The sequence below is a fragment of the Diospyros lotus genome, chromosome 6 (assembly GCF_014633365.1).
Source record: "Diospyros lotus cultivar Yz01 chromosome 6, ASM1463336v1, whole genome shotgun sequence".
NCBI classification, from domain to species: domain Eukaryota; kingdom Viridiplantae; phylum Streptophyta; class Magnoliopsida; order Ericales; family Ebenaceae; genus Diospyros; species Diospyros lotus.
Genome location: NC_068343.1, coordinates 35,292,947 through 35,312,449, shown reverse-complemented (window position 1 = coordinate 35,312,449; position 19,503 = coordinate 35,292,947). Strand labels below are relative to the sequence as shown.

Below are 19,503 nucleotides of genomic sequence, written 5' to 3'. Positions count from 1 at the left end.
TAAAAAATTTTTTGGGCTCTCCTCAATTTTGAGCCCTGGGCTGTAGTCTTAGCCCAAGGCCGACTCTACCTTAAAATTAGAGTAGCGGTAAAATTTTAATTATTTTTATTTTTGAAAAGAATGATAGTATTGATATTCCATGGGTTATATAATGCATCATAAATGACAAAAATATCCCTTGCGTCTCACCGTCTCGTGCCGCCTCATTATTTTGAGTGAGGGGTATTTTAGTTATGCGCCTCATCACTTCATATCACCTCACTGTCTTACTTTATCATTTTGACTGAAGAGTATTTTGATCATTTAATTACATTATATAGTCCAAAGTGTAACACATCTTATACTAATAGTATTTTTTGTTTAAAAATTAAAAAAAAAAATTCAAAAGGAGAGCGATAGCGTCCTCTTCTTCCCCTTCTTCTTCAGACTCAAAATCCAAACGATGGTTGAGAGTTGAAAGAGGAGAAGAGGAAGACAGAGATAACACCGGAGCAGGGATGAGTGCTTCGACTACATTCGAATTCACTCAATTTACAGAATCGTTGTCGCCGTGCTCCTCTAGAACCCTAATCAGGCCCCTCGTGCTATCTTCCACTTCCACACATGCTTTCCCCACAAAACATTTACGGTTTAAGCCCTCCATATCCAGCAGGCTCAAGTTCAGGCTGCATTGTAGAGCTTCCTCTTCGACTTCTGACTCGGCCCCGGGGGCCTCCCTGCTTCAAGAAGACGACCCCGACTCCACCCAGCTGTTCCAGGTGTGCCGTATCTTCCAACTCAACACTTGTGCTCAATAATTGTAATATATTTTCCCTTTTTGGTTCCAGAAAAGAGGGAACATCAACTTCGGTTCTACATCTCATGCTTCTCTGAATTCTGGATGAATATAAGGAAGAAAATGTATTCAAAAACTGCTGTTGTACTATAATTTATGCTGCAAGTAACATGAAGCTGAAAAATGAGAAATCATTGTACATAGACATTCTAAATTTATTGGGCTGTACAAGTATTTATTCGGGTTGTCAAGATTCTAGATGCTTAGTCATTTGCTTGAATATTTTGATTTTATAGATAATTAGTTCTTTGGATGTAAATTTAATTCTCTTCTCTTATCACTAGGATTTTGATTTTTGATCGTATTTTCTCCTCACTAGGATTTTCAGTTTTGATTTCTTAGAACTGTGATTTTTTTAATTAACTTAGGGTTAGTTAAAATCTTTATATATAGCTTTCCCTCCGCAATAAAAAATATTGTAGAATAAATATATTTGATCTTTGTGTTGTTCAATCAATGGTTTTCATGGCGATTTATATCGTCTACCATGGGTGTCAAATGCTTGTTCTTCTTTGTCTTCAGTTTGTTCCCATATTATAAGATGATTTTAAACGTTAATATGTACTGGAACTCCAATGTACAATAATGTATTGGGATGTACAAGTAGGAAACTAAATATGCACTACACTTCTATTCTGGAACCCGTTTTATGGGTTCCCTCCATTTGTGCCCACCAAACCGGGATCTGCACTCTGAAGGAGGTGGTTGTTCTCTATTTTTGCAGATTCCACAAAGTAGCGTAAATATTAGTATACTAGAATTCTATTGTACAATTATGTACTCTTGGTTAGAGAAATCTGTAAAATTTGAATTTTCTTACCCCAGTAGGAGTGCACAATCACAATAGTTCTTATAAAGGGTTGGGTTTGCAAATTCCATAAAAATAAAAATTCATCATGTGACATGTATGTATATAAAGGTACAATCTCTCTCTACATGTTTTGTCTCCTGTTGTGGCACCTATCTAGCTCTCTCTATGTTCTTATATTTTTAAAATGTCATGACACAGTGAGAGGCCTTTACCGTTCACCTGTTTTCATTTAAATTATTTTTTTGATTCACATGACTTATCTTTCTATCTCTATCTTAATTTATTTAAATATTAATTCTTTTATAGCCTTTCTTCATTTTTTTATGTAAGAAATTAGTGAAGTGATGAGTGTCATTAGATAAATATATTCATTATTCTGTAATGTTCTGGACATGGTTATTATATGTTAGGAGATTTGAATCATGTTATTACACAATGACTGTAATTATACCATTGATACAATGTCCAAGTGCTCATTTAATTCACTATTTCAAGGTTCAGTTAGGTCATGTAACCAGAGTTATCAATTCTAGAGGAGATGTTTGACAGAACTTCCAGTGCATTGTTTTTTAGTTTTGATTTTTATCTTTCTTTTTGTCGAATCCCTTGGATTCGGCAAGATATTCTCTCGTTTTATAGAGAGAACTAGGCGGGAATTGTGTTGGGGAAAGAGAAATTAGATAAAATGAGGGAGAAGAGTTGAAGATGAAATGAGAGGGAGAGAGAAAAGTTGGCACCAGAAACAGTTGCCACTTTCCGCATTCAAATATCTTCACTCATCACAATTACAATTACCCTACCAGCATTTCTATTTATTACAATTATTCCCCTTTAGGTACACGACAATGTCATAGACCAAGGGTAACACTGTAATTAGAAGGGTAATGGCAGTATTGTAATAACCCTATAGTTGATATCTGTAATTCAAAGGGCGCGCGCATGGGCAGTTCCTAACTGCCGCGCCTAGCTGTGTAGCTCTCTTATAAATGAAGATAAGCTGAGGATGGGAAATGCATGTGAGGATTATTCCACAGATTCCTTTCCCTCTCATTCTCATTCACGTTTCTCTCGCCCCCCCTTCTTCTCTCTCTCTCCATTCTCTTCTAAATTCTTCCCGCCTAAACCATTCCTTCCGGAATTACGGAAGGAAGCCCTTCAACAGATCCCGAGCTTGACAAATTGGTATCAGAGCCCGTGACCTGGAAAATAGGATGGCCGATGGAACGCGAGCGAAGCAGATGGAGGTTAGATTGGATGCGATCGAGTTGGGTTTGCGACAACACCAGGAACAGGTGGACGATAGATTGGAAACGCTGGAGTTAGGAATCCGGAATACACAGGAAGAAATCCACCGGAGTAGATCGGATTACACAGCTGCGTTAAATAGGGCCGTGACCGGACTGCGAGAAGAATTCTCGAGTCTTAGCCAGCAACTGACGGCAGCTCTGAGCATGTTTGCTCAGCAACCGAATGTCAGTCTGCCAACGGATTTTCCCCCACGATCAACATCGGCACCAATATTGACTGCACTGGTGAATAGGCTGCATCCTCAAGAGCCAACGGAAATAGGGGAGGGAGCACATTAGAGGAATTATGGGAGTATTAATTCCACTCAGCCGGCGCTTAGGATGGAGATTCGGCCTTCGATCGGGACAGGCCGAGGTGGTGGATACGCAGATGTGAACGCGTGTTTTATCAACATCGAATCGCGGAAGGTGATAAGGTATGTATGGCTGCTTCCTACTTAGATGATGTGGCGGATGCTTGGTTCCAAAATTGGAGTCATGGAAGATTGGATTTAAGTTGGCCAGAGTTTGTTAACCAATTGTGCAGAAGGTTTGGAGAGAAGACCAGATTGGATGTAATTGAGGAATTTAACAAATTAAAACAGAATGGAACAGTGGAGGAGTACCAAACTAGATTTGAAGAATTAAGGTCCTTGTTATCATTGTCACAGCCTTACCTGGATGAGGAGTACTTTGTTTCGAGTTTTATCAGCGAGCTGGATGAGTTAATTAGATTGACGGTTAAGATGTTATACCCCACCACCGTGGTACAAGCAGCGGAACAAGCTCGACTGCACGAGCTTTCGATGGAAACGTTTGCGAGGAGACATAAGTTGTCGTCTAAAACTAGCAGGGAGGATCATACCTATGGGGGATATCATAGGGAGGAAATTTCCAAAGTCCGCGAGGAGGACCTACCAGTAAGGTTCCCCACCCTGTGACCCAACTAAGAAATCTCACGGTGGACCAAAAGAGACAACTGGGCCTATGTTTCCGTTGTGGTGAAAAGAATGGACAAGGCCACCAGTGTAAGAAACTCTTATTTACCATGGAAGGTCTGGAGGAAGTTGAGGAGGAGGGAACGGATACGGACGGAAATGAGGGAATGCCTAATGAAAAAGAAGGTGGGGAGATCTCAATGCACGCCTTGCAGGGTCAAGCAGCTGGCAGGGTTGTGAAGGTGACAGGGGTGGCCCGGAAAAGGAAGATAGTCGTGTTGATAGACAGTGGTAGCACACATAGTTTCTTAGATGAGACTACAGCCCACAACCTACAGTGCAACCTCTAGGAGACTCCCCCACTGTCAGTACTAATAGCTGACAGGACCAGGATGGTCAGCCAACTCAGATGCATGAGTTTCAAGTGGCTAATGAGTGGGAGGGAATTCTCGGCAGATTTGAGAATACTCAAATTGGGTGGGTGCCATGTTGTATTGGGGGTAGATTGGATGAAGATAGTGAGTCCCTTAATATTCGATTTCAACACCCTGGAAGTAACCTTTAACTTGGAGGGCCAGCAGGTTACCTTACATGGGAGTCAAGAACCAGGGGATTGTAGGGTTGTTTCAGGGAAACGAATTCAAAAATTGTTGGAACAAGGGAGTACCACTGTGGGACAACTGCATTCCATCTATGCAATGGACGTGGGGTTAAGGGTAGTGGAAGAACCGAAGTTTTCTGCACCAAGGGAAACTGCCTTGGCCACAGAGGACAATAAGGTACACTTCCCTCTACCAATTCATAAATTGCTAATGGAATTTGAGGATCTGTTTGCCACTCCCCAAACCTTGCCACCCATCGAGTCATTGAACATTCCATTCACCTTAAACCCAACAGTAAACTAGTCAATCTAAAGGCCTATCGATATTCTCCCATACAAAAGGCTGAAATAGAAAAACTCATAGGAGAAATGTTGTCCAGAAATTTGATCCAACCTAGCCAAAGTCCATATGCCTCACCAGTCCTCCTAGTGAAAAAGAAAGATGGCACTTGGAGGTTTTGTGTGGATTATAGGCAACTCAACTCACTAACCGTCAAGAACCAATTTCCTATACCTATTATTGAAGACCTCCTAGACGAATTAACAGGCGCATCCATTTTTTCTAAGCTTGACTTGACTTCCGGATACCACCAAATCTGAATGAACTTAGCCGATTGTCCTAAGACAACCTTTAGAACCCATCAAGGGCATTATGAATTATTGGTAATGCCTTTCGGCCTCACCAATGTACCCGCAAGCTTCCAAGCATTGATGAACCACATTTTTGCTCCCTATTTACGCAAATTCGTGTTGGTTTTTTTTGATGACATCCTCATATACAACACTACCCTAGACCAGCATCTATCCCACCTCAAGCTGGCATTTCAGGTCCTTAGATTCCATCAGTTGTATGTAAAAAGGTCTAAATGCTTATTTGAAGAAAGGCAGGTTGAATACTTGGGCCATATTATATCTGGCCAAGGAGTTAGTACTGATCCTAACAAAATTGAAGCTATGAAGGCCTGGCCTCGGCCAAGAACCCTGAAGGACTTAAGAGGCTTCCTCGGCCTAACGGGTTATTATAGGCGTTTCATCGAAGGGTATGGAATAATTAGCAAACCCCTGACCACGCTGCTTAAGAAGAATAATTTTGGTTGGGGAATGGAAGCAGAGGATGCCTTTGAATCCCTCAAAGCGGCAATGTCGCAAGCCCCAACACTAGCTCTACCCGATTTCTCCAAGGAGCTTATTTTAGAAACGGATGTGTGTAACACAGGTATAGGGGCGGTGCTGAGCCAGGGAGGGCGACTAGCTTATTTAAGTCACACATTGGCCCCTAGACATCAGGGCTTAAGTATATACGACAAGGAGTTGTTGGCTGTTCTAATGGCAGTGGAGAAATGGAGATATTACTTGGAGGGCAGAAGATTCACCATTAAGACGGACCACGAGAGCCTCAAATTCTTAGCTCAACAACGGGTACACAACCAGTTATAGAGGAAGGGCATAACTAAGCTCTTGGGCTTTGACTTCACCATCCTATACTGAAAAGGGAAGGAAAACAAAGCAGCCGATGCTCTGTCCCGAAGAGAGGAGCCAGTCGCTTATCAGGCCATCTCGATGGTGGTGGCAGATTGGGTGCAGGACATTACCCATAGTTATGATCAGACCCCCTGGATCCAAGAACTACTTATCAGGCTTTCCACACAGGCCACTAATGATCCTAACTACCAATTAAAAGGGGGACTATTGCGGTTCCAGAACAGAGTGGTGATTGGAGAAGACGAATTGTTGAAGAAAAAGATACTTCAGAGCTTGCATGACTCCCCCATAGGGGGACGTTCTGGGCTCAACGTCACTTACCGGCGGGTAAGGCAACTTTTTTACTAGAAGGGCCTTAAAAAAGATGTCACCAGATTTGTTACAGCATGCACCACTTGTCAACGGTGCAGACATGAGCAAATTCCTTATCCTAGCCTCCTTCAACCCTTGGAAATACCCTCACAAGCCTGGGAAATAATCTCAGTGGACTTCATCGAAGGCTTACCAAAATCTGAAGGTGCTGACACTCTTTTGGTGGTAGTAGACAAGCTAACTAAATTCAACTACTTTCTCACGTTGGCCCACCCGTTTACAGCCACGGAAGTAGCACGCAAACTAATGGATTCAGTATTCAAAGTCCATGGGCTGCCTAAGGCAATAATTTCTGATCGTGATAAAGTATTTACCAACCAGTTTTGGAAGTCCCTATTCCAAGGACTAGGCATTAAGCTGCATCTTTCTTCGGCCTACCATCCGGAAACTGACGGGCAGACTGAAAGGGTCAACCAATGCCTCGAGACTTACCTTAGATGCTTGTGTGTGTCCAAATCCAGAAGCTGGAGTCGTTGGGTAGCTCTGGCCTAATGGTGGTATACACCAACTACCATACCGCACATAAGAGCACTCCTTTTGAAGTTCTGTTTGGGTACCTGCCACCCATCATCCCAGCTGTAATGCACTATTCCCCTCAGGAAACATCAGCCGATCAGTACCTAAAGGACAGACAAGACGCCCAACTAGCCATTAAGCAAGAATTGGTCCTCGCCAGTCAGCGGATGAAGCAATTGGCAGATAAGCATCGCACAGAGAGACAGTTTGAGGAAGGAACTGAGGTATACTTAAAGGTGAAATGGTTCCAACAACACCTTTTTCACAAAGGACCAATCTCTAAGCTCAGTCCTAAATTCTATGGGCCTTTTAAGATCGTCGCAAAGGTAGGACCGGTTGCCTATTGCCTCCAATTGCCTGAGGGAGTGGGCCTCCATCCAGTGTTTCACGTCTCCCTACTGAAAAGATCAATTGGCCCAGCTGACAATTCCAGCACTACACTGCCCACTCCATTGGAAGCCAGCGAGATCGCCGCCGAGCCAGTAGCAATTTTGGACAGACGCATGATTTACCAGGATCAGGCTCCCCTGACGCAAGTTTTAGTGCAATGGTCCAATCTCCACCCGGATAACGCCTCATGGGAATATCTCTCTGACCTTTTGCAGCGTTTTCCTAGAATTACAAGTCTACTGTAATTTCTTGGGGACAAGAAATATTTTAAAGGGCGGGAATTGTCATAGACCAAGGGTAACACTGTAATTAGAAGGGTAATAGCAGTATTGTAATAACCCTATAGCTGATATCTGTAATTCAAAGGGCGCGCGCATGGGCAGTTCCTAACTGCCATGCCTAGCTGTGTAGCTCTCTTATAAATGAAGATAAGCTGAGGATGGGGAATGCATGTGAGGATTATTCCACAGATTCCTTTCCCTCTCATTCTCATTCACGTTTCTCTCGCCCCCCCTCCTTCTCCCTCTCTCTCTCCATTCTCCTTCTAAATTCTTCCTGCCTAAACCGTTCCTTCCGGAATTACGGAAGGAAGCCCTTCAACAGATCCCGAGCTTGTCAAAATTCCCCTCCCCTTAAGCTAATTCTTGTCCTCAAGAATGCTAAGCATGCTGGCTGCGTTTGGGAACTGCTGGAGGAACTCTAGTAGAAATTCCCAAGTGTTATTGTCTGAGTGCAATGAAGACCACTGCACTAGTACTTGGGTGATTGGGGCTTCTTGCTGGAAAATCACTCTCTTGTCTAGGATAGCTATTGGTGTGACTGCTGGCTCTTCGAGGGTTTGACTGGCTGTTTGGTCCCCAGTTGCTCCCCTGAGTAAGGACACAGAGAACACGGGGGGAATGTGTGTTCCCTCGGCTAGTTGCAGCCTGTTGGTGTAAGTTGGAAACCCTAGGGCAAAAGAACTCGAGAAACAGAGGAGAGAGAGCAAAAACTAGTTCACTGGAATTTTATTAGAAATGAACCAATGAATTAACAACTAAACATAAGTTGCTTATATATGCAGCTTTTAAAACCGACAAGAGGCATTGTCGCCTCACACAATAATAACATAACAACAACATAAAATAGGAAGCAAAACTATTAAACAAAAAGCCAATACTATCTCAATGTTACATTCTCTTCAACACTCCCCTTCAAATCAAGCTCCTCTAGCGTCTCTGTATTATATAGGCTTTTATGAGATGCTTCCTTTGCTGTGTATCTTTGTTTACCAGTGCACACAGGATTCCAAGTTAACCCAAGTTTGCAACACAATAGTTTGAATCTATCTCGAGGCAAACTCTTAGTTAGAATATCAACAACTTGCTCTGATGTAGGGACATCGAGTTTCCACTTCACCATTTTTGACTTTCTCTCGAACAAAATGAACATCAACACCGACATGTTTAGTACGAGAGTGAAAAATAGGATTTTCAGCCATACTCTTGGTTGCCAAATTATCACACCATACAATAGGAGTTGTAACATTTGGATATCCCAACTCCACAAACAATGACTTAAGCCATAGTAACTCCATTACTCCCAATGCAACAACCCTATACTCAGCTTCCTCTTCTGAACGGGCAACCACTAACTGCTTTTTGGAGCCCCAAATAATAAGATTTCTGCCAAGATAAACACAAAAACCACTAGTACTCCTTTTTGTGACCTTGCAGCCAGTATGGTCTGCATCAGTAAACACCGTTATATCCAGATTTCTGGGTGTAGAAGAGAAGAACAAACCCAGATCAGTAGTCCCCTTTATATATCGAAGCAATCTCTTGCAAGCTAACCAGTGTTGACACTTAGGATGTGCTGAAAATTGATTCAACTTGTTAACAGCAAAAGCAATATTAGGTCTTGTATAGGTCAAATTTTGTAAAGACCCTACAATTGTTTTATAGACAGCTGGGTTAGTAAACTCTTCTCCTTCATTGGTTAAAGAAAGTCCAGCAGTCATAGGAGTATCACAGGGCTTACAATCCTCCATCCTAGCTTTTCTTAATAGATCCACAACATATTTAGTTTGTGTAAGATAAAGGCCATTTTTGTTTCTATATACTTCAAACCCCAGGAAGTAATTGACAGCTTCTAGAGTTTTTAAAGCAAATTGATGGTCTAGATCATGAATACATGCCTTAAGAGTAGCAGAATTAGACCCGATAGAAGTATATCGTCCACATATACTAACACAAACAACACACTCATCTGTCTGTTTTATGAACAACGAAGCATTAGAAATTGATCTAATAAAACCTCAGTTAAGTAAAGCTTCTTTCAGCTTATTATATCAAGCTCGAGGAGCTTGTTTCAACCCATATAAGGATTTCTTTAATCTGCAAATATGATTTGGAGTGGCAGCATTGACAAACCCTTCTGGTTGAGCCATATTCACTGTCTCAACTAAATCACCATTCAAAAATGCATTGTTAATGCCCACTTGTTGAATTTCCCAATCAAAAGACATGGCTAAAGAAAATAGAACTCGAATGGTAGGAGTTTTAACCACTAGACTAAATGTTTCTGCATAATCCACAACTGGATTTTGGAGAAAGTCTTTTGCAACTAACCTGGCTTTATACTTTAAAATGGACCCATCAGGCTTAAACTTCACCCTGAAAACCCACTTTTTCCTAATAAGATTCATATCATCAGTGTATGGAATCAACTCCCAAGTATTATTCCTTTGTAGAGCAGTATATTCTTCTTCAATGGCTTTAATCCATCGTGAGTCTAAAAGAGCCTCCTTAACTGAAGTTGGTTCAAGTGAGTTCACTAAGGCATGAGGAGAAGAACTAACAAGCTGTTTGGCTTTAAGACGGGTGAGCATAGGGTGAACAGATGGGGCTGGAACATTTTTATACTTAGGAACTTTTGAGTGAGGAAGTGCAGGAGGTGCAGTCACTGAGGAGAAGATGATAATGTGGTGGTAGTAGAGTTAAAATTGTTTGTGGTACCCATAAATGGACTTGGGGAATGAGCTACTGAGGGACATTGACAAGAAGAAGATGAAGAAACAATAGGATAAAGAAATTATGTAGAAGGACTGCTTGACTTTGAATTTTGAGGCAAGTCAACAGTCACATTAGATGAAGAAAATATAGAAGAGTAAGGAAAGTCTTGCACATTGAACTGAACATGCCGAGTTGTATATACGCGACCGGATGCATGTAAACATTTGTAGCTAGCTTGAGTGAAACTATATCCAATAAAGATGCACTTGGTTGAATGAAACTCAAATTTGTGCTTGTTATAAGGTCGAAGAAAAGGAAAACATGCACAACCAAAAGGTTTAAGGAAATGATAGTTGGGAGGCTTTTGATATAATAGTTCAAATGGGGTCTGAAATTTAACAGATGAGAAAGGTAGCAGATTAATCACATGAACAACAGTTAGAAAAGCTTCTACCCAGAATTTTAAAGGCATTTTAGCACGTGCTAATAAGGTCAGTCCCATTTTGGCTATATGCCTATGTTTTCTCTCAACAACTCCATTTTGTTGATAAGTGTGAGGACAAGTGAATCTAGGCTGAATGCCATTGTTTTGTAAGTAGAGTAAACAGGCATGATATTCTCCCCCATTGTGAGTTTGTAAGGCTTGAAGTTTGGTTTGAAATTGGATTTCAACAAGTTTATGAAATGTGACAAATATCGATAAGAGATCTAATTTGAGTTTCAAAGGATATAACCAAGTGTATTGTTAACCTTAGGACTCTTAGATTATACCCTTAGACAAGAAAACTCTCACAGAAACCCTCTCCAACACGCTCGGATGCAGTTTAAATATAAGAACAAAAAACATGAACAATAGAAAAGTAAATAACAAAATTGAAAAGATCAAACCATAAAGGAGACAACAGATTTATCCTGGTTCAAGCTAATTTAATTGGCTCTACATCCAGCAGTCCAACACCACAATCGAGCAGCTTTTATCGAGAAGAAACTGATTAGTACAAAACCTAAGCCCTCTCTCAATCCTATCGCTCAAGTACAACTCTTGTTCACTCCAAGAAAGCTTCAAGAACACAATACACATGCCTCACTTTCTCTAGAACAAAATACTCATAATAGTAACCGAGAACTTGACGAGAGATGATCTCTTAGACTGTCGCCTTGCCCTCTTATTTATAGAGGAGGCGAAACCCCCCATATAACTAATAACTATAGGGTATTTACAGTTAGACCCCCAAAGTTTACATTAATTACATTTTGGCTTAAGAAACCCTAACTGTCTAATAACTTCCAGCCAAAAGCCATCAATGCTCCACTGATTTTCTAATCAGAAAACTTTAGGCAAACCTCAACATGTATCTAGTGTAAGCATCTACAAAAATGACATAGTATCGAAATCCTTCCATAGACAACATTGGAGCTGGTCCCCATAGATCTGAATATACTAGTTGTAATGGACGAACAACAGTAACCTCATGTGTAGCAAACGAAATTTGATGCAATTTTTCAGTTTTGCAAGAGTTAAAAAAAATAAATTGGAAGATGAACAAGAAATTTCAATTTTATTCAACACCCTTTGAAGTACATTCAAAGAAGGATGGCCCAATTTATTGTGCCAATCTTGGCAAATACTAGTACTTTGAGGCTTGAGCCACATTTACATCATTTGATAGTTCATGAACAAATGAAGATTGTCTTTTACATGCTTTGTCATTTTTACACGACTTGAAAGAAATACTAGCTGAATTAATAGAAAATGGCTCTAGGGATTGGGCTTGAGTGATTGTTGTAGTGGGACAAGATGCTGGAACTAGCCAATATAGCCCATCCTTAAGGTGTCCCTGTGGAAGAACTTCCCTGGATCTTTTGTCCTTAATCAAATAGACATTAGAATGAAATTTAGCCACCACATTATGATCTCTAGTAAATTGAGAAACACTAAGAAGATTTTTATGTATCCTAGGAACATGAAGGATATTAGGTATACAAAGAAAAGAATTTGAAGTGGTATTTAACATACCCATACCAACATAAGTAATGGGCAATTGCTTACCATTGCCTATGTTAACTTTGTCCCCACCATGATAAGGTGAATGCAGGGACAGATTGTTAAGGCTTGAAGTGATCTGATTTGTGGCTCCTGAGTCCACAAACTAGGTTGGATCAGAAAGAGAAGGTTGTTGTTGAGTAGCAAATTGCTCAGGAACACTATGGTATGGTGAGCCTGTCACTGATCCATTATCATTAGGGTAGGCTCCATTAGAGTCACTAAAGGTAGCCATATAAGCACTTGAATCTAACTGATTTCTACTATTATAACCTCTTGTAGATCTACCAGTGCTTTGACTGTTTACTCGAGTAAAATTCCGATCAAACCGACAATAACATTTGTCCACTAGATGCCCTGGTTTTTCACACAATTGATAGTAGAATTTTCGATTTGAAGATCTACCTCGACCTCTACCTCCTCTAAAGCCAGAACCTCCTCTACTGTAACCAAAATTTCCATTACTTTGATGCGAAGCCACATTAACATTCATAGTAGATGACAATGAATCAAAATGTAGCGAAGACTGAGGTACATTCTTAGCAGCTAAACATTGTTCATGCATAAGTAGCAAATATTGAACCTTCTCCAAATCTATATTATCCATTTGATAGGTTATCAAGCTCACAACAGTATCATAATCGTGATCTAGACCATTAAGAATCGCAAGCAACGACTCATCACTTAAAGGCTCTCCTATAGCCGCAAGAGAATGACTTATAGTCTTGATCTTTAAGACATAGTCATTAATTGACAAATTCTCCTTTTTAATAGATCTCAATTGCTATTTTAATTGAAACTATTTGGCTATAGTTTGTTTAGCATACAATTTTTCCAGATAGAGCCATACCTTGGCAGATTATTCACATTGATTCACCTGAGCTAACACTTCTTCAATGATCGTGGAGAAGAGCCATACTAGAAGTAGCTGATCAGATCGAAGCCAACTCATGTACTCTGGATTCACCTTTGAATTCGCTGGTGAATTATTGCCAGTTGGATCGACTATATATTTTGAAGGAGGAGACGTTCTATTCAAGAATGAAACCAAATCAAAAGCTCGAACTGTAGCTAAAATCTGAGCCTTCCAAAAAATATAATTCTTCGAATCAAGCTTCAGAGGAATGAAACTGAAAGCTTTAGATATTGCTGCAAAATCGAATTGAGACACTAACGAAAGATTGGATGTAGATCGAGTAGGAGGAGAAGTAGAGGAGGAACGATTTTCGTGAACAGAGGCCATTGGCTCTAATACCATGTAAGTTGAAAACCCTAAGGCGGAAGAAGTCGAGAAGCAGAGGAGAGAGACCGAAAACTAGTGCACTGGAATTTTATTAGAAATGAACCAATGAATTAACAACTTAAACATAAGCTGCTTATATATGCAGCTTTTAAAACCGGCAAGAGGCATTGCCGCCTCACACAATAATAACATAAAATAGGAAGCAAAACTACTAAACATAAAGCCAATACTATCTCAATGTTACATTCTCTTTAACAGTAGGCTACTAGTCCCACCTTGGCAGTGATGGTATAAGGCCCGTAGAACTTGGGGTTTAGCTTAGTAATAGGCTGCCTTGAGAGAGTTCTTAGATGGGGCTGACTGAGTTTGAGGTATACCCTTTTGTTGAAGATATTGCTGCTGCTCAGTTTTTATGTCTTGATGATTATCTGTTCTGTTTTGTTGTTTAGCAGTTAGTTAGTTGTTGTTTCTGTTTAATGCGTTTGACGCATTTTAATATGAAAGCTGTCAGTATATAAGTCAGCTTTCCTCTTATGTTAAGTAGTCTTTTATTCATTTTCGATTTCAATTGAAAGAGCACCTGAGGTATTTTTCTACCTTTGTTTTCATTCTTTCCGTTGTGAAGCTCTCGCTTCACCTTTTTCCTACCTCAAATGTTCTCTCACTCCTCATTTTATTCGTTAGCTGCTTCGTTCGGTTTTGAGCCTTGGCCAATTCTGTTTTCAGGGTTTGTAGAATGTCTTGCCTGTGCTGTAGATAGGCGTCTATTGCTGCCACAGACGTTGGCTCCCCCATAGATGGTAATAGGCTAGGCTTGTTGTCACGAACATAGGGTTCGTGATGGGTTAGAAGAGGAATTGGGGAATGAAATCAGAATTGTAGGAGGGGGAAATGGGGGAGAAATTAGTAGAAAGGGAGAGAGTAATAGAGAGAAACGTGAGGGAGAATTGGAGAGAAATGTAGAGAGGAAAATAGAGATTCAATATCAATTTTTCAGCATACATCCCCTCCATTTACATCAGCCTTATATAGGCATATTTGTCCCCTAACAGCCTTGCACATGTAGCCATGTGCACCTAACTAATTGCTAGAATATCCCTAACAAACTATTCTACCCTATTACAATAATACCCTTTTATTACTCATAGGGTCATGACAATTCCCCTCTCCATAAGAGAGTTCTTGTCTCCAAGAACTTACCGCAAGTAGCCATTGCTCTTCATCCAATTCCAACCTTCTCTATGCGAATAATACTCCTTTCTTTCTTTCTACTTCTAGGTCTCTTCTTCTTCATTCTTATTCAAGATCAATTCCAAGTATGAATTGGCCCAAAATTTCAGTAAGGAAAACTTCATTACCATCCAAAACAAGTAAGAAGGGCAGATCTTCAGCCATTGTTGCTGTTACTCTATCCCCATTCAACCCACAGCCATGTTTTGCTGCAGAAATATCAACAACAGCCTCAAAATGCAGCAATGGAGGTTTGTATTTCCTTGAATACTCATACCAAGGCTGTTTGTGAGCATTAACATTAGGAGCTGCTGCAACTTCACTTCCAGCCAACGATTGCTCAATAATTGACACTTGGCCAAGTGTTTCAGCACTAGTAAGAGTGCTTGAGAGGCTGTCAATTGATTGAGTGTCATCCTCCAATCCCTTTTCCTCACTTTTTTCTTCCTCCTCCTCTTCCCCTTCTTCCTTAAAGTTGGACTGCTCTTGTTGTAGAATCCCAAAAACATCACCATCGAGAACTTCTTTTCCAAAGGAATTGGTGTGTTCCTTTAATTCTCCTTTTGCCCACACACCTTGTACCGAACCCCCGCAAACTCTGCTATTGCTGCCAGCATTGTCATTATCGTCACCTTTCTTGTCCATTCCACCTAGGCCGACATACTTCTTCCACTCCGTATTGGAGGTAGGCAGTGAATCTGCTTCTTGCTCCTAAATTTCTCTTCAGCTGCTCCATTTTAAGGAATTCATCTTTGTTAAAATTGCCGTGATAATCATTAAAGTATTCCACCGGAAAGTTGTAATGATACTTCTTAATAAGTATCATCGCAAATTCTTGCAACTTCTCGCGAAACATTCGACCAAATTCCTTGCATTCTTCATCAAACCCACTGCTGGTTCCTTTGTCCAATTGGTTGATCCCCTTCTTATGTTCCTTGTTGCTGCCAACTGAAAATGCAGCCTTCTTTGGCTGCCATTGAGGCTCCATTCCAGCTGAAAATGAAGCATTCTTTTGCTGCAATTTAGGGCTCATTTGCTCCATGTATGCACTGCTCCCCTTGGCTGCCTTTGTTTCCCTTTGCTCACAGCCTCTCCTAACTTCATGAATAGGACACCCCACTGAAAATGCAGCCTTCTTTGGTTGCCATTGAGTCTGCCATGGCCTCATGTACGCACTGCTTGCCTTGGCAGAACTTTCACTAGCAGAACGAGACACAGGCCAAGAATTTGGAGCGCTGTCCACCCTGCTTCGCCCCCCAAATTCAAACGTCTGAACGAAGGGTTTCTCTCTCTCTTGGAATTTAATCATGTCAGCTGGCAATAGATTAAACAGATCGAACTTTACCTGGATACGTTGCCGACGATGTCTGCCTCCCGAACTCCAACCCACAATGCTATGACAGTCTATCAACCAGACATTGGAATCAATTTCCAGAAATCAGCCTTCTGGAAATCAGCCTGTTTCTACTTCCCTTATCCGTAGAAGTATATAATTGCCGGAGTTGAAATCACAACCAAAGCGACTCACGATCACTTATGTCCACGGTCACCGTCAAAATCGCCTTCAATTATGACTCAAAATTCCTCCAAGTCGGCTCGCCTCAAACGGAATTCGCAGAGATTTGGGTTGGCTTCTCCTCCTTGCTCAATTGTGCTGCAACTAACAGAATTCTCCAGAATTGAGAATTTGATGGCTGTAGTATTTTATGAATTGGCTTCCAATTCGCCAAATCTGCTTCGGCTTGCTGACCCACACTGCCTAGCCTTGGAAATAGCCACAATCCACCTGCTCTTCTACTTTACAACAATCACCCAGGACTAGCGATTGCCTCACCACAGCTAGCGATCTTCAGTCCTCTAGCAAAATGAATAGCTAAGCAACGGATCCGCTTCCGCCTTCTTGTTCTCCTGTTGCAGAAGTCCCTACACTCGCCTCGCCTCACCTCCTGATCGACTACAACAACTCGGAAAACAATAGTGATTCACCCTATTGTTCCACCTTCAATAGTCGCTCCAATTCCGATCCAATACCTGCTGCACCACTTTGATTTGACTTCAGATTCAACTCGATATCACCGTCTACACTCTCCTAGCTTGTGTCGTTTTCAATTTCGAGCAAGATTTATTAAAATTCGCTGCCGTTCGTCAACATCTTGCCTTGCCCATTCCGAATCTGTTGCTGGATCACCTTCAATGGACTCCGATTGCGAAGGCTCCTCAGTTCGCGTTGCCTTTAATGCTGTCCGCGTCGCCAACTTCAGCGGATCTCCCGTACCAGTCGTTCTCTCTAGTCGCGAATCCTCCTCTGGTTCTTTCTACCCACTGGTCGCGTTTGGTAATGGTCGCGACACCTTCCTCGCCCCTGTCGTCAACTCTAGCGGAGCTCCTGCAACCTGTCTTTCGCTTCAATCGCACACGCCTAGGCCGTCTGCTTCACCTTCGACGAACTCACGCTCGCCTTGGAGAGTCGCCACACTCCCAAGTCCAAATCGCGACCTCTTGGTTGTTCGCATCAACACCAGCGGACTCGCTATCACCTCAGAACTTCTGCCTATTCCGTTTAATCACTGAAATTGATTTCAGCAGCCTTCGAAACGAATCGAAACCCCCGCCGAGAACCGTTGCTTTGCTTCGACTCTAGCTGGTTAGCACTCTGGACTTTGAATCCATCGACCTGGGTTCGACTCTTGGTGGGACCTCCAAATCGGATCGAACACTATTGAATTTACGAACTCACAGCCGAGGACGACTGCTCTGATACCATTTGTCACGAACATAGGGTTCGTGATGGGTTAGAAGAGGAATTGGGGAATGAAATCAGAATTGTAGGAGGGGGAAATGGGGGAGAAATTAGTAGAAAGGGAGAGAGTAATAGAGAGAAACGAGAGGGAGAATTGGAGAGAAATGTAGAGAGAAAAATAGAGATTCAATATCAATTTTTCAGCATACATCCCCTCCATTTACATCAGCCTTATATAGGCATATTTGTCCCCTAACAGCCTTGCACATGCAGCCATGTGCACCTAACTAATTGCTAGAATATCCCTTACAAACTATTCTACCCTATTACAATAATACCCTTTTATTACTCATAGGGTCATGACACTTGTATCCATATAGAGCCTCAAATGGTGTCATCCCAATGGATCGGTGGTGGCTGGAATTGTACCGCCATTGCGCCAAGGACAACCATTTGTGCCAATGCTTGGGCTGCATAAAGCAGAAACACCTCAGATAGGTATCAAGGCAGTCGTTAACTCTCTCCAATTGGCCATCATTTTCAGGTGGTAAGCGGTGGACATGTGGAGCTTAGAGCCCAAGGATTTCAGTAGACCTTGTCAAAATAAACTAGTAAACACCTTATCCTTGTCTGAAATGATGGTTTGAGGCACCCCATGTAACTTCACCACACTGTCCAAAAACACCCTAGCCACTTCTTCTGCTGTGAATGGATGGGACAAACTGAGGAAGTGGCTGTACTTAATCAGTCGATCCACCACTATTAGGACACAATTTCTCCTTTCTGATCGCGACAACCCTTCCACAAAATCCATGGTTATGTTAGCCCAAGCTTGATCTGGAACCCTTAACGGCTGCAAGAGGCCTGGTCTAGCCACTGACTCATGTTTACATCTCTTACAAGTGTCACACTGCATGACGAACTCGATTACTAATTTTTTTAATCATGGCCAATAAAACACTTGTTTCACTTTGCGATAGGTGTTCTGGATACCTGAGTGTCCCCCCAAGGGAGAGTTGTGCATGGTTTGTAAAATTCTTCTTTTCAAAGCCTCACAGTCACCTACCACCAATCGCCCCCGATACCTCATCAGGCCATTGCATATAGTGTACCCCTACCTGCTATTGCTGTCTAGATTGGGCTGCTCTAGTAGCTCCCTTGTCCAAGATCCCTTATCATAGCTAGCTGTCACCTCTTGGTGCCAATCTGGTACCAACGCTGTAATGGCTGCACAGTCTCCCTCCTCATAACATCTTGATAAGGCGTTTGCAGCCACATTTTCTTTTCCTCTTCTGTACTGAATTACAAAATTCAGCCCCATCAGCTTTTCCATACCCTTTTTTTGCAAATTAATGTGTAACTTTTGTTGTGTGAGGAACTTGAGACTTTCATGGTCTGTCCTGATTATAAATTGTCCCCCTTCCAAATAGTGCCTCCATTTATCTACTGCCATTAACACAACCAATAACTTCTTGTCATAAGTGCTGAGCCCCTGATGTCTTGGGGCTGAAGCTTGACTCATGAAAGCCAAGGGTTGACCCTCTTGAGATAACACAACCCCTACCCCGGTTCCACAAGCATCGGTCTCCAGGAAGAACGACTTACTAAAATCAAGGATCCCCAACACAGGCATTTCTCACGTGGCTTGCTTCAATTGCCCAAATGCATTTTCTGCCTCTTCATTCCATCTGAAGTTATCATTTTTTAATAATTCTGTCAGTGGCTTGCTTATCACTCCATAGTTTTTTCACAAAATGCCTATAGTAGCCCATTAGCCCCAAGAATCCCCTCAAGGATTTGATATTCTCTGGTCTAGGCCATGCTACCATAGCTGAAATCTTCTTGGGGTCGGTGCTAACTCTAGCACAAGAAATCACATGTCCCAAATACTCCACCTGCTTTCGAGCAAAGTCACATTTGGACCTTTTGATGCATAGCCGATTGAGTCTAAGGATGCTAAATGCAATCCTAAGGTGTTTTAGGTGCTGAGAAAGAGTTGGGCTGTAGATTAATATATCATTG

General features: G+C 41.7%; 1 protein-coding gene across 1 annotated transcript in view; it reads left to right on the top strand.

Moving 5' to 3' along the window:
* The first annotated feature begins 401 nt into the window (after positions 1–401).
* The window catches only part of LOC127803431 (probable inactive ATP-dependent zinc metalloprotease FTSHI 4, chloroplastic), a 120,338-nt gene continuing 101,236 nt past the window's right edge, over positions 402–19,503 (top strand). Inside the window, exon 1 of the mRNA XM_052339646.1 lies at positions 402–758. Within this exon, the coding sequence (XP_052195606.1) occupies positions 498–758 (261 nt within the window). The 5' untranslated portion in view covers positions 402–497. The remainder of the gene's footprint in view (positions 759–19,503) is intronic.